Source organism: Balaenoptera physalus, assembly GCF_965194825.1.
Source record: "Balaenoptera physalus genome assembly, chromosome: X".
NCBI lineage: Eukaryota > Metazoa > Chordata > Mammalia > Artiodactyla > Balaenopteridae > Balaenoptera > Balaenoptera physalus.
The window spans coordinates 44,176,647-44,192,714 of NC_138903.1; the positions used below are offsets into that span (position 1 = coordinate 44,176,647).

A 16,068-nucleotide genomic window follows, 5' to 3' on the forward strand; every position below is an offset into this window, starting at 1 on the left:
AAGTTTGTTAAGCAATACTAAGGAACCTTGTGTAAGTGCAACTTCTGAGTTTGAATACTCCTCCCTCATCCCAACTGTTCATCAAACAAATTTGCGTTCAGCTGATACTTTTGGGTCGTGGCTATGTGCTAGACACTGGAGAAGGCAATGGTAAATCAGATAATAGGGCTACCCTCAAAGAGCTTATAGTCTAGAAAAGAAGGTAAAGCATTTGCTTAAGTAATTGTAGTAGAAGTGCTAAAAACAAAGCAGGTGAAGGACTGTGATTGTTGGCCAAAAGGATATGTTTCTTCCAGTTGAAGGATCAGGGAGGGACATGTCATCTCTGAGCCATGCACTTTGCTTTAAATCTCTACTTGGAAATCTTAGACTGTCCTGGCATACTCAGCAAAAGTTTCCACAAACCCATGGCATCAGGAGTCAAAGTCTTATATCTATGGAAGGGAAATATGTACATTCCAGCCAGCTTAACTCTAGAAGAGACCTACATGCTTTCTTTGGAGTCCCCACTCAGGCAAAAGCCACCTCTGAGGATGGAATTACTGCCTTATAAATGTAAAATGGTTTCTGACTTGATTTGTCTGCAAAGACCTTTGACCCTTTTGTCTTCATCCTAGAACAGAAACTGAAATACCTAAGCTGCTCCAAGCTCCTGTTTTCTGTTTCACAAATCCTTTCCCACTGAACTTCAACCCCTGTCAATTCTCCCTTTGTACTGTGGCTCTCATACGTCCCTTTCCATTCACACTGCCTCGAGATGCTCATCGTTTTGTGCCTAAGCCACAGAAACTTCTGAATGTGATGGATGTTCCTACCAGGTGATTATTCTGCTTTATCAGCACACCCTAACAGTAGTCATCTGATAGTTTAAGGGCTCACCTCTTGGTGCTCAGAAAAGAGGTATTAAAAATGTCCAGAGTGTCTGAAGTACTAATGTCTGTTTTCTATTCAATCCAGAGGACAAGTCATACAATGGTGGAGGAATAGGTTCTTCAAATAGGATGATGGACTTCTTGGAGGAGCCAATCCCTGGCGTGGGGACCTATGATGATTTCAATACAATTGATTGGGTGAGAGAGAAGTCTCGAGACCGGGATAGGCACCGAGAGGTAAGACGAAAGATGCTTTGTGAGTGAGTGTTAGGAAACATCAGGAGAAGAAGTTGAAGATATAGATTCTTTATATGTATTCTTTCCCTCAACCCTGGATGTGGCTGAATCTGTTTTCTGTTGGACATGTAGGGTTTTATTTTTAATATATTTTTATTTTTAAGGTATCTTGTATATGATTTTGAAAAGAATTTACATTTAATGATGATTTCTCTCCCGATAGTAAGTGGTTGAAAAGGATCCTTGGGTATAAATGCCTGTGCAGAGGGGTGAAAACAAAGTTGGTGGGAGGAACCAAATTAAATTTCAAAGATCTTCCTTCCCCATCTCATCTCTCTTTTATGGTTTTCCCTTGAAGCAGGATTTTTACACCTAAGAAAAGTAAATGGGCTCTTTTTAAAGGAATAAAAGAAAAAAAATCTCAGAGCTGTAGTGTTTACTGAAGCTTACAGGGTAAACCCGTGATTATAGCTCTTGTACAACCATAAAACCAAAGCAAATTTATGCATTCAACTCACACAAAACCACAAGACCAATCAAATTCAAATCAACGACATTAATATGATAGGTGATAGATGGTACTTATAGCTATGGCCCAGTTTGTTTTGAATATGACAAGAGAATCTCCCTACTTTTCTCTTTTCAAAGTACTGTGAAAACTTCTCAGAGCAGTCCGCCAAGGTCATTTGCCTTTAACTTATTGCTGTGTATCATTTAAATCAGGGAATCACAATTTCTAGTTTGTGTCAGGAGCACATAGAGAGCTTATTCAAAAGGTAGGGCCCCAGCCCCAGTCATCCTGATTCAGTAGGGAACATTTCTTCAGCCAACAGTAAGTATGATTATTTTTTCTTTCTTACTATTTCTGCTTTGATTCCAAATTTAAAATTCGATTTTTAAGTTGACTCCATTCTCTCCTGAATTCATGACTTCCTCCTCTCAGACCTGAGTGAATCTCCTGAGCTGTCAGGTTCAGATCACTTTTCATTCCTTTCCCAGCTCCTGACTGGCTTTCTCAAGACCACCTAAACCCAGGAGTCAGGTTGTCCCAGGTACAGGTTTTGAGAAATTTCTCTGTAGTCCTTGGATTTGTCATAATCCCATAGAGTTTTCTTCTCCTAACTCAAAAAGGTGATCTCTATAAAACATTCTGTTTTTTATAAGATTCCTGCTATTTGGGAACATACACACATATTCTTTCTGTTATATCAATTCATCAGGCAGCCTTTAAAATATAGAATCTTACAGCTTTAGAATTTTTGCTATCTGTATTCAGAGTTCAGTTTGTCACCATTTGCTTATTCAACATGTTAGATTGTGAAAGCCACCTGTGGTATGACAAGGGCACATTTCCCATTATATCAAAATGGTTGCATCTGAGACACATTATATCAGCTAATAATAATTCAAAATCAATTAAAATGTGTTTATCAAATGTTCAAAAGTGACCTTTTTTTTAGCATTAACTGTTCATCATCTGAATGGAAACACTGTCATAGGGAAAAGTGTCACCTCATCTACTTTCAGCACTTAAATTGGAAACTTAAAGTCATAAGTCAAAATGTAATTTTAAACTGCTTTTAAAATTTTATAATAATTTATTACTTGTGATGTTGCTGCAGATCAAGATGGGGTAGCTAACTTACAGTTTCAAAGATAAGAAATAGAGGTACAGAGAAGGGGGAAGTACTAATGACAAAGCTGTTAGAATGCTTGGTTTTGAAGTGTGGGCACTGAAGGCTTAAATTGACAAGGCTAGGACCTAAAAGGTAAAAGTTTCTGCACCTCTTGAAAGCTGCAGATATTCCCAGCAGGTTTTTGAAAATGGAAGAGATCATCCCTGATACCATTTAGCATCTGTGATCACTGTACAGTAAGAGGTTTGTGGTATCAGGTCTTGGAATTTGCCTGACCTGAAGCACAGCCCCAGGTAGAAAGCCACAAATTGTACTTTTAGCCCTTCAAATAAGCCCATGTTGGTTTATTCTTTGAAAAACAATCAAACTATTTGCTGTGAGTCAAGAGACCATCTTTGGACTATCTGATGTGCAGGCTAGAAAGAGACCACTGCAATAAGCAAAACAGACTGATGTTATAAGAATTTAGCAGCTAATAGGGAAGTCCTGAAGAAGGTACTTGCAGGCATTGCAATACTGGAGATGAAGGTGGGGTTCAGTAAGACAGGGTTCAATAAAGCTCAAAGTTCGCAGTGGCGTTGGTTCAGCCAAAGATTTGAGTAGTAACTCTAAATTGGACTCTATTCCAATGAATAGGTTTGTCTTTATGTTTCTTTATTGCACGTTTTGAGGTAAAAAAGCAAGAGTGTGTGTAGAATGTATCAACGTTTTCTCATTTCTCCCTAGATTACCAATAAAAGCAAGGAGTCAACATGGGCCTTAATTCACAGTGTGAGCGATGCTTTCTCTGGCTGGTTGTTGATGCTACTTATTGGGCTTTTATCAGGTATGGTAAACCATGTTAGCTTTCTAAACAAATCTCCTAAAATTGTGGTGTGCCCCTCTCCCAAGTCATGGACTGAATTGAATGCTGTGCTTTACTGTTTTTCTACATGAACGGAATTGCTCGTGGACCTTTGGGAAGCTTGATGTCCCCGTCTATAAAGAGGTACTAATACCTCATCTCCTTCCTTAAACAAATGAGGTTAAATGAGGAAATGCATTTAAGTGCATTTGTATGCTATAAAATATTGTATCCATTTTAAGGTGCTGTTAGTACTGCCTTTTGGTGCTTGTCTTGAGGAAGAACCTTTCTATTAGAGACAGGGTTTTTTTTGTTTTTTGTTTTTGTTTTTTTGCCGTGCCTCGTGGCTTGCAGGATCTGATCCCCGACCAGGGATTGAACCCGTGCCCTAGCAGTGAAAGCGCTGAGTTCTAACCACTGGACAGCCAGGGAATTCCCTTTTTTTTTTTCTTAACATATTAGTAAGCATGGGGTTTAGGAAAGAACATGTAGAAGAGGACTTCCTGAGAGATTTTTGTAGCTATTTCTTAAATATCTACTCTCTCATTTGGGAGTAAAGAAAATCATGTAAGATATGGCTCATACCCTTAAGGGGCCTAAATTCTTACTCTTTCATGGTGGCCGAGGACTGGGATGGTACCACCTTTTCCTATCTTCTCCATCAACCTCCTAAGCCACTCCAAATAATATATAATCTTGGGCTTCCCTGGTGGCGCAGTGGTTGAGAATCTGCCTGCTAATGCAGGGAACACGGGTTCGAGCCCCGGTCTGGGAAGATCCCACATGCCACGGAGCAGCTAGGCCCGTGAGCCACAAATACTGAGCCTGTGCGTCTGGAGCCTGTGCTCCGCAACAAGAGAGGCCGCGATAGTGAGAGGCCCGTGCACCGCGATGAAGAGTGGCCCCCGCTTGCCACAACTAGAGAAAGCCCTCGCACAGAAACGAACACCCAACACAGCCAAAAATAAATAAATAAAAATAAATAAATAAATTTTAAAAAGCCAGACCCTTAGATCTTTTTTAAAAAAAAAAAATATATATATATATATATATAATCTTAACCAGGAATAGTACACTTGCTATGCAATACAGCTTTAAAACAGGTTCCCAAGCAGACTTCCCCTCCCATGGGGGAAGCAGATAGCCAAGAATACCAGGCAGAGATGCTGAGACTTATATCCTTGTGGCATTAGAAGATGGGCCTAGGAAGATTTAGAATATTGAGCTAAAATAAAAGGTGGGAAATTGGATGGCGGTTGGGATGGAATGGTAGTTAATAGCACAGGCTCGAGTTTATGGCTACCTGGATTTGAATCCCAGCCCCACCACTTGCTAGTTTTGTGACTTCAGGCAAGTTTCTTAACCCTTGGAAGCTTTAGTTTACTGACTTATAAAATGGGGATAATCAGAGTACCTATATTACAAGTTTGTTGCGAGAATTGAATGAAATACAGCGATACAGCACTCAACACAGTGCCCAGTTGTTCACAATGCTGCTGTTACTTAGAGATAATTCATGAGCCATGGAGTATAAAATGATCGCGGCAAATGAGAAATGGTTCATCCATAGCAGAGTTTTCAAAGATTATCTGGGCCAGGGGTCAGCAAGCCTTTTCTGTAAAGGGCCAGATAGTAAATATTTTAGGATTTGTGGGCCAAATGGTCTATATAGCAAGAACGTAGCCATAGAAAGTAGGAAAATAAACGAGCTGGAATGTGACCAAGAAAAACTCTATTTAAAAACACAGAGGCAGATTTGACCCTCGGGCCATAGTTTGCCAACCTATGGTCTAGGGTGTTAATGCTGTCCCTTTTCTGGCTCGCACAGAAGAGAGACGTGGTCTGGACAATTTAGAGCTGGCTCGTAATAGACTGAGTGGTCCGTAATGTCAAGTATTGCACAGAAGCTGACGAGAAGGAAGGGGGCTGAGAAAAGGTTATGTAGTTTAGCAGTTAGGAGGATACCAGTGACCTTGAAAAAGCATCTCAGATAAATATTAGGAGCCAGATTTCTTTTTTTTTTTTTTTCTTGGCTGCACCACGCGGCTTACAGAATCTTAGTTCCCCTACCAGGGATCGAACCCAGGCCCCTGCAGTGAAAGCGCCGGGTCCTAACCACTGGACCACCAGGGAGTACCCAGGAGCCAGATTTCAAGGGAAGGCAACCATTGTAGAAGTTTTGGGGATACTGGGTAGTCACTGGAAGGAGAGAAGGGACAGAAGCTTGAAATGGTAGCATGAACAAGGGGAAGCATTTCATTCTTTAGGGTAGGGGAAACCTGCTAATATTTGTAACCAGGGAAGAAAGAGCCAATTGGGAAAAGAAGGAGAAGGAGACGTAGCTGGGAAGATAGGATGGAGGGTACCAGTGTTAGGTAGAATAAGACATGCGCACGTGAAACAACCAGAGAATTAGCCAAACTCTTTAACATCGTGTTAGTTTTCTGAATCCAGGCAGTAAGTGCAATAGGAGTTAGAAGGAAGAGACGGGGGGAACTGGAGTGGCCAAGAGTAGGTGTCAAACAATTTGTTAGATTTGACTAGGTTATTCAAATATGTAAATAACTAAGAGAGTGTGTTAACACTTAGCACCTACCAAAACACACACATGACATGGCCTCCAGCCTGTTGGAACGTAGGCGTGATATCCTCAACTTTTTAATGTATGTCTTGTCACTAGGTGGTCAGTGAATATTTTTCTTTCCCTCATACACACAGGGTGTTTTGTTTTTAAGCATTGGAGAGCAGCAATAGAAGCAGTGTGTCAGAATGCAGGAACAGTCTGGGAATTCAGGGGCTGTGAATTTTATGATGTCTTTGCTATTTCCCTAAAGCACGATTCTAGACCATTTAATTTCTTTATGCCAGCGTTTCTTCATCTGGACAGCAGAAATGATGAGAAGGCCAGAATTGAAAGTACTACAACTATCTTAACCCTATCAGTCTATTAGCTGTAGTGCATTAGTCCCCATTCATTTTCTCATAATTTTCTTTGAGGAACGTTCTGTATAAAATATTATTTGCTCCTTCTCACTAAGAAAGCTTCAGAATGTTGACATCCTAGGCTCAGGAGGCTTCAGCCTACCTACAGCTTCATCTAATCTTGCATGTACATCACAGTTTGTGCTTTTATAACTTCAGTTCCCTTAGCCTAGAATGCCTTCCTGCCACCGCTCAAATTCCCTCGCTGCTGGAGCCAAATCGGTATGGAGACTGAGCCCTTCTCCTCATGGTCTTCATCAACTGCCCTTGGCAAGCCACCCCAAATAAATATCATATAATATTCTTCAACATGGGCAATTCACATTTTCTCAGTTTTATGTATAAAGTGAGAATAAAATAAACTTCAAGAGACTTCACTGTCTTTATGGATCAGTATTTGCCAGGGGAAGCAGCTAAAGTCAAATCCACTCGCCCCTTGCTCCCACCCAACCACTTTGCTCTCCTCTAAGTTTCCCATATACAGTAGAGATCCTGCACACAACAGTGTTTAATGCAGACAATGTTGTTGTTGTTGTTTTCTCCCCTCTTGAACAGGCATTTAATAACAGGTAAAATCCATTAGAGATAAAAGGTGAAAAGCAAGCAGACAGACAATCAGAAGGAGGTTGCAGATGGAATGAGAAAGTATATACTTGTCCATTATTTTGATTCCTTTTCCCTTATTTTCTCTGACAACTGTGGCCTTTCCTTCCCTCCCCTCAAATCAGGTTCCCTAGCTGGCTTGATAGACATCTCTGCTCACTGGATGACAGACTTAAAAGAAGGTATATGCACAGGGGGAATCTGGTTTAACCATGAACACTGTTGCTGGAACTCCCAGCACGTCACCTTTGAAGACAGAGACAAATGCCCAGAGTGGAATAGCTGGTCCCAGCTGATCATCAGCACGAATGAGGTAACACCTAGTGAAGATTTCTGAACCACTGATTTAATTACTCTTACATTTACTTCATTTCTTATACTGTCCTCGTGGCAATTGTAGAATCTTCCTTTGTTTTCCTTTTCGTGAAAAGGGGAACCAGTGCCAGCTGCCTTTCTCTGTGGTTTAAGTGCAGCCCTATTTCTATCTCTTCTGACATGTGGAGTTGTTTGATGCTTACACAACAACTTAAAACGTTTTTCTTGTTTTAAACAAGCCTGATGTTTCTTCTTAGTTGTTAGTACACCGTGTGACTGAATCTTTCTCTAGTTATTTCCGTAGAAATGTCAGAGTCAGCCAACAGGTAAGCTATAATTTCTAACAAAGGATGGAATGGGTTAAAAATGTGTTTAAGCGATTTTTCCCTGAGCATTGCATTAGAACATTAAAAAAATTATGATACATTCCATAGCAAAATAACAGAAACTCAGGAATAAAATTGCCCATACATTTTGAGATTAAATTAAAATTTTCATTTGTCATTGTCTTTTAGCATATCTTTTTGGATGTAAAAGTAACTTTGTTTTTTGGTTCCTTACCTTTCTCTTACCATTTGGTTTGTATGTTAGATCTCTCCTACTAAACACGAAAGCACACAAAACAACTCTCAACTACCAATTCCACTCTGGCTTCCACCAACTAAAACAGGTACTATCGCAGCTCACTCCTCATCTACTCTGTTGGTAAAGTGAGGGGGACAAGACTAGGATGTTTGTTTGTACTTTTAAAATTTATTTTCATACCTACTTTGGTCCACAAACAATTTGAAATGGCACACACCCCCACAGACTCAGTGAAGGTAAAAGAAGGGTAAGAAAATAATAAAGTCAGAAATAAGAGTGTTTATGTACATATATCTGACTGTGCATATTGGCTTGGGTTAGCTACATACTACACGTGTGAGAGGGTTTAAGTCTGTGCTTCTCAGACTGGGGTTAGGTCAGCGTACCAGAGGGTATGTGAAACCTCAGGATACATGCTATGTGCTTTCCCAGAATATCAGTTTTTCCTGATCAGTATTTGGAAGAAAATGTTTTCAAAAATTAAATGTAAACAATCATTAAAAAGGAATGCAAAAGTCCTATGTTTAAGATAAAACAGAATATCTATTTCAGCTCTGCTCTGGGTACCCCACCCCCTATCCTCTCTCCTAGATTAGGAGTATGTACTTGGGTAGAAAAGTTTGAGAAGCTCCGGATTTAGGGTGAGTCTGTGTGTGTGTGTGTGTGTGTGTGTAGTTCTCCACAGTTTTAGCACATGTGTAGATTTGTGTAGCCACCACCACAATCAAGATGTAGAACTACTGTTCCATCACAACAAGGCTCCCCCATGCTACTCCTTGAGAGCTGTGTGCATGTGTGCATGTGTTTAAGTGTTCCAACCATAACTTTCAACCTGGAGCTGGAGATTTACACAAGTGACAACTTTCTCTGGCCCTCCTTTTAATGAATGAAATTCTTGCCTGGGGAAAGAGTCTTCTAGGTTTTAAGAAGAGTTCTCCTGCCAAGAACTTGACCTCCTGGTCTCTGCCTCTAGTCAGTTTCAGCTACTTCCCCTTTCCCTCCCTTTTCCTCTTTGTCTCCTACTTCTAGAGTATTCTTCCTCCCTAGCTACATTCTAAAGGCCAAGAGAGAGCAATTATTTGTTCCTCTGAGGGACTAAAATAATGGGAAACCTGTGTCAAAACTATAACTCAGAAAAAACCTGAGCATTTTGGTTCTCCTTGTCTAGGTCAATGAATTATTTTTATAGTTTTTTTGGTTTTAAAAAGTCGAAAGTCCCTTGAGTTTTGTGTTTCATGTAATTTGAGTGAGTTTCAACTTCAAATGTTTCTATGAGTAAGCATCATCTGGTAGTATTCAAAATATCTTTTTTTGTAAGGCATAGCTATTTTGCAAGCCCTTTAATGTTGGTGAATGCTTGCTAGTGGTCAAATTAGATTTCTGGCAGATTTCATTATAATAGGGGAATAGTCTCATAAGTATATTCTCTCCATTTTTAAAAATAGCTGTTGCTGTTTTATTCTTTGGGATATCTGGCATCTCACTGATTTTGTTTGCCACTCAGCAACTACACCTTTGCTACGACAGTGGCAAAATTCTCTCAAAGATGTGGTCGTCTCTACAGAATGTCATTGCTATTTTAAGAAAAACACCCAAGAATTTTAGATACTGGGCTTCCCTGGTGGCGCAGTGGTTGAGAATCTGCCTGCTAATGCAGGGGACACGGGTTCGAGCCCTGGTCTGGGAAGATCCCACATGCTGCGGAGCGACTAGGCCCGTGAGCCACAGCTACTGAGCCTGCGCGTCTGGAGCCTGTGCTCCGCAACAAGAGAGGCAGCGATAGTGAGAGGCCCGCGCACCGCGATGAAGAGTGGCCCCCGCTCGCCGCAATTAGACAAAGCCCTAGCACAGAAACGAAGACCCAACATAGCAGTCAATCAATCAATCAATCAGTCAATAAATCTTTAAAAAAAAAAAAGAATTTTAGATACTATAACCTCCTATGAGAATTTGACACCAAGGTAGGTAGTAGGCAAGGATGAATTTAATGGAACTCTGGAGCCAGTCTTCACTTCAAACATGTAGTCAAGGTTCAGCCATTCTGATTAAAGGGCTGTTAAGACTCTTAATGAAATTGACATAGTATCATATATATTTGACTACAAATCTATCAAAGCACTCATATAGAAAGTGAATTTGCTTCTTCGTTCTTGTCCATCCTTAGAAGGCATTGTCAGTGTCCTCTGGGTGTAACAAAGCCCCTCATTTTCAGTAGCAAGTGGGCTGACAGTTGCTTTGCTGACAGTCTGGGAAGGAACATCTTGAGCAATTTAATATTGTTTTTTTTTTCTTTCTGACCTCCTCTCCTGAAAACCCATTCCTCAGAAGAGCTGCATGCCTCACTGAGGCTGTCTGGGCTAAAACAAGCGTCTTTCTTTTTCCCCTGTTCCAGGGAGCCTTTGCCTACATAGTCAATTACTTCATGTATGTCCTCTGGGCTCTCCTATTTGCCTTCCTTGCCGTATCTCTTGTCAAGGTGTTCGCACCGTACGCCTGTGGCTCTGGAATCCCTGAGGTGAGTCTCTAAAATGGTTTGTAAATGGTAACAATAATGAATCCCTTTTAGTTAAAACAATTTAATATGTATTCCAGCATATACCACAGTTGAATATCAAGCAGGATCAGATCACGAGGCAATCTAGGGCCTCTCTAGATCTTCCCTTAAGTCTCCTCCCAGGCTGGACTACCTGGACATTAAAGGGAGTTGAGGGACTTCCTGGTGGCGCAGTGGTTAAGAATCTGCCTAGGGGACACGGGTTTGATCCCTGGTCCGGGAAGATCCCACATGCCACTGAGCAACTAAGCCTGTGTGCCACAGCTACTGAGCCTGCGCTTTAGAGCCTGAGAGCCACAACTACTGAGCCCGCATGCCACAACTACTGAAACCCGCGTGCCTAGAGCCCGTGCTCTGCAACAAGAGAAGCCACCACGATGAGAAGCCTGTGCACCGCAACAAAGAGTAGCCCCTGCTCGCCGCAACTAGAGAAAACCCGCGCACAGCAACAAAGACCCTATGCAGCCATAAATAAATAAATGAATATTTAAAAAATAGATAAATAAAGGGAGTTGATTCCTAGCCTCCTCCGGGTTCCTGGTGAACCAGGCCCCTGAAGACCTCCTCGACTCCCTAACCAAGAAGCTCCTAAGGTAGATCCCAGGATTCTGGTCTGAAAAAATAGTGGTATTGTCAACTTTGTTAGAGCAGAAGAAATAAAACTGTTTTGCTACATTTCCTGCAATATGATTTGGGCTAGAAGGAGGGTGACTAAAACCCTATTTCTAAGTACTTTTGGTTTAGATTGCTTGAGTGACTGAAACCACAGAGATTTTAGGTTACCTGGATGACCTTGCCCCTCTCTGTTTCCTGACCAAGTCATAGTTACAGGTTCCTTGGTAGAGAGTCAAGGCTATACTAGCCTGTAAGGATATAAGTAAGGGAAACACCCTCCCTCTCTGCCGCCCCTTCTCCATACAATGCACTCTCATACTTACAATACTACCTTGCCCAGCTATCACATGGCCAAAAAGAAAAAAAGGAACATGAAAGTTTAAAGAACATTTCTCACTTTCTTGGGCTGCTGGGCTCCCTCCCAAACTGGGATCACTGTGGGTCAAGCATTTATATATCACTTGTTCAAAAGGTGCAGTTTCTATAACGAGGACCAGATTTATTGCTTCTTAGCCTTGTTTCCTTACTTAGTCTGTATTCAATCTCTCTGTGTTTGACCTGCAGATAAAAACTATCTTGAGTGGTTTCATTATTAGGGGCTATTTGGGTAAGTGGACCCTGATTATCAAAACCATAACACTGGTGCTGGCAGTGTCATCTGGCCTGAGCTTGGGCAAAGAGGGCCCCCTAGTGCACGTGGCTTGCTGCTGTGGGAACATCCTGTGCCACTGCTTCAACAAATACAGGAAGAATGAAGCCAAACGCAGAGAGGTAATAACAAACGGCCTTAATAGTCTCTTTTTTGGTGAGAGCATAAATGGTACAACCTTAGAGATGAGAGTTGGGGGATTCTACCAGTGTTAATGCGAATGCCTTTTGACCCAGCAGTTCCACTTCTAGAAATTTATCCTACAGACATCCTACCATGTGTGCACAAAGGTGTATAGGGATAGACAGTGAAGCATCTGTCAACATCGTGAAAAACTGAAGCAGTCAAAATGTCCATCAATGGGGGATTGATTAAATAAACAATATTCTGTCCATACTCTAGAATACTGTGCAACTGTTAAAAAGAATGAGATAATGCTATGTATACTCACACGGAATGATGGCTATAAAATACCATTAAACTTTTAGAAGCCAATCTCAGAATAATGTGTATAGTAAAAATCAGTTAATGTTTTTGAAAAGTATGTATATATGCACCTAGAAAGAAAATGGCTGGAAAGTGGTTTCACCCCAAACTGTTAAAAAATGTCTACCTCTGGTGAGGGGGAAAGTGAGGGAGAAGTAAGGACTTCAACTTTTTATTATGTATAATTCTATACAAGCATGTGCTATTTCTATTACAAAATAAGTACAAAACTAATGGAAGATTATTTTAAAGGAAAGTTGTTTATCCCTGTGAGAGAATATAAAATTCAGCATGTGTTTCAGATGCCAGCTTTTCCATCTTTTATTTCTACCTAACAGCATGCTGCATTGGTTTCTCTCTGTAGTGGTTATCTCTCTCCCTGTCTTCTGGCTCAACCCCGCTAAATTAACCCCGCTGCAGCATCTCTATAGTTGTTCTTGTGTTTATACAGTTGTTAATGTATGTCATTTTGAGGAGGAAGAACATTTTTCTAAAAGTTCCAAGTCATTGGTTACTTTTGTCCTGCTATAATTAAGGATTTCAGAAAATGGTTCTTGCTCTATTTTCCTTGAATTACAAAGAAATCACATATGGAATGGGTCGAGACCAAGGTCATTTCATTAGAAAGGATTTTTCACAAAATTGGAACCTAATGATTTGTTCTCAAAACAAAACAAAACAAAATTCACCGTAAGACTCAGAAGGAAACTCAAACATGTTGAAATTTCAAATATGGAATACATTTTGATAGTTCAAGGGGGAAAGTTCCTGGCAGGAGAGGTAGGCTAGCAGGAGAGAGAGGGGGAAATCTGAGTAGGTTGTTTAGCTATCTGTCAAATGTAGAGGGACATAAAGGCAGTATTAAATTAGTGAGGTTGTTAGACAGGAATAATGTATAACAGAAGCTAAAGACATGGAAAAAAAAACCATTTTAACTGTCAAGAGTAAAGTGTTGATTGTTGCTGGTTTTGCATAGGTAGAGGTAGCTTTGAAACTGTAGATTGCTGGTTACTTTCATTCCATAAAAATTGGCATTTTTGTTCAAATAGTTCTTTATAAAATAAGAGAGGAGTTTGATTTGGCTGTTTCTCTGTACAGGTGTCATATATATTTCTAACTAAACTCATGAATATTTGAATATGTCATTCACTTCCTATTGATTATTCAGACTTGGCAGTTATTTTTTCCTGTTGTTCTCACCATCAGCAGTAACCCTTTTATGTCCCAGGGCCTTGTCAAAGTGGCCAGATGGTTGAGAGTAAAATAGAGATTTGAGAAGGTAGGTGTAGATAGACCCTACTCTACAACATAATATTAAAGCAAACAGGCCACTTCGATTCTTTCTTCTCCCTCATAATTCATCCTAAACAAAGTCACTGAAATCCCCTTTCTCAAGTTCCATGTTGAATGTCCTCATCCTTCTCAGATGAAAGTCATTCTAGCCTTGAATTTCAAAGTCCTCCCCAGCTAGCACCAGAGATCACTCTTCCCCCCAACCCCCTTCATTTTCTTTGGCCGTCCTGCACTCCCAGAGAAACCTGCCTATTTATTTTTGCCGAGAACCATTTTTTCTTCAAAAACTCTTAATTTTATTCAACCTCCTTTTAAAAATAGTTCCTCACTACCACAAATTATATACCACTCCACAGCAACCAGAATCCAATGAAAGGACTTTATCCTTCTATTAATTCTGGTGTGTTTGTCATGCACCTTTTACATACACACGCCAATGCCTATGATATACAAAGATGGTGCTCTCGAAATATCACTTGCTCTCTTTCCCCATCTCCTTGTCCCTTTTAATTTCTCTCTGACAACTTCTTCCTCTTCCTCTCCCTCCTCACCCTTTTCCTTGCCACACCTAAACACATTTAGGTCTTCTCTTCTTTTCAAAATCTATCCCCAATTTTGCCTCTAGTCGCCCCCCTACTTCTGTCTCCATAGGTCACTAGGCATGGAGTAGGGCACATAGTACAGGAAACTCTAAATACTTATTGTCTGAATATTTTCAACTTCTGACTAGCTGTGTGCCAATCATTACTTCAGTTTTATATCATTAGAGCCTTTAAAATCTCATTTTAAAAGCTGTCCTTTATAAAGAAAGTGCTATGTAAATACATCACTGGAAGTATTTCATTTAGGTGGTAAATAGGTCTGCAGACTCAAAATCAGTTACGGAATTGGGAGTGTTGGGGATGGGGGGGCATAATTTGGAATCAAGTACATGCCTGAATTAATTACGAAGGAAGGCCCTCTACATGTTCCAGCATGTGAACCATGTGTTCAAAATTCAGCATACAGTGTTTGCTCTCAAAGTAAATATACATTGAACTTTATTTTTGATAAACTGGATATGGAGCATATAAAATTGTTTTTTTATGTTTAGTAACCACTAACATTCCTTTTTAAAATGTGATTGAAGGTGGGAAAGTGGCCTTGATCTATCACTAATTTTGGGTTTTGCATCGTAGGTCTTGTCAGCTGCAGCTGCAGCCGGTGTATCTGTAGCCTTTGGGGCACCTATTGGCGGAGTATTATTCAGCCTAGAAGAGGTAATACTTCTATCTGTCTGTAGAGCCACGCACATGATTTTGTGCCAGGAATTCTGGCCATTGTCTGTGTACATTGCAGTCCCAAAGTGCTCTGCCCAACTCCAGTGCTTTGCCACGGGGCCGGAGATCTCCAGGCCATTTTCATCCTCAACTCTAATTCCTGCAGCACCAGTTTTCACCCCAGTTTATGCATGTTGACTGAGTTTACTTTCTCATTTTCTCTCTTACAGGTCAGCTACTACTTTCCCCTCAAAACACTGTGGCGTTCGTTTTTTGCTGCTTTAGTGGCAGCATTCACTCTACGCTCCATCAATCCGTTTGGGAACAGCCGCCTGGTTCTATTTTATGTGGAGTTTCACACCCCGTGGCATCTCTTTGAGCTCGTGCCCTTCATTCTGTTGGGCATATTTGGTGGTCTGTGGGGAGCTTTGTTTATCCGCACCAACATCGCCTGGTGTCGGAAGCGTAAGACCACTCAGTTGGGCAAGTATCCTGTCATAGAGGTACTCGTCGTGACGGCCATCACTGCCATCCTGGCTTTCCCCAATGAGTACACCCGTATGAGCACAAGTGAGCTCATTTCTGAGCTGTTCAATGACTGTGGCCTTCTGGACTCCTCTAAGCTCTGTGATTATGAGAACCGTTTCAACACAAGCAAGGCGGGTGAGCTGCCCGACAGACCAGCTGGTGTGGGAGTCTACAGCGCAATGTGGCAGCTAGCCTTGACACTCATACTGAAAATTGTCATCACTATATTCACCTTTGGCATGAAGGTGAGGAGATTCTTTCGGTCCTTGGTGGATATTTGTGTGGCTGTAAGTTTGGAGGGCAAAGCCAAGATATTGTACAATTCTCATAGTTCGTGTGGCCTGTCCAGCTTCGAAGACCCAAAGCCCTTTTTACCCCCACGTGTTCTCATAACTTCTTAGACGATTGTACCTCTATCTAAAATTGTGCAAGCCCAGTTTTAGGCCAAATGCAAACCTCAGTGATGAGATTTCAAGTAGAAACATTTTCTCCTTTTCTGTGGAAAACATATTTTGCCTCTCAAAAAGGATGCTGAGGTATTTTTTCCAGTGCATTTTGTATCACAACAATATTTGACCAACACATTTTTTGGTCCTTATAAAGTGGCTT

General features: G+C 40.9%; 1 protein-coding gene across 3 annotated transcripts in view; it reads left to right on the forward strand.

Annotated features, from left to right (window-relative positions):
• The window catches only part of CLCN5 (chloride voltage-gated channel 5), a 153,511-nt gene that overhangs the window by 125,653 nt on the left and 11,790 nt on the right, over window positions 1–16,068 (forward strand). For all 3 annotated transcript variants that reach the window (XM_082445147.1, XM_082445146.1, XM_082445148.1), the window contains 7 exons: window positions 958–1,109; window positions 3,473–3,572; window positions 7,301–7,488; window positions 10,468–10,590; window positions 11,809–12,015; window positions 14,851–14,931; window positions 15,162–15,704. In XM_082445147.1, the coding sequence (XP_082301273.1) occupies window positions 958–1,109; window positions 3,473–3,572; window positions 7,301–7,488; window positions 10,468–10,590; window positions 11,809–12,015; window positions 14,851–14,931; window positions 15,162–15,704 (1,394 nt within the window). The remainder of the gene's footprint in view (window positions 1–957; window positions 1,110–3,472; window positions 3,573–7,300; window positions 7,489–10,467; window positions 10,591–11,808; window positions 12,016–14,850; window positions 14,932–15,161; window positions 15,705–16,068) is intronic.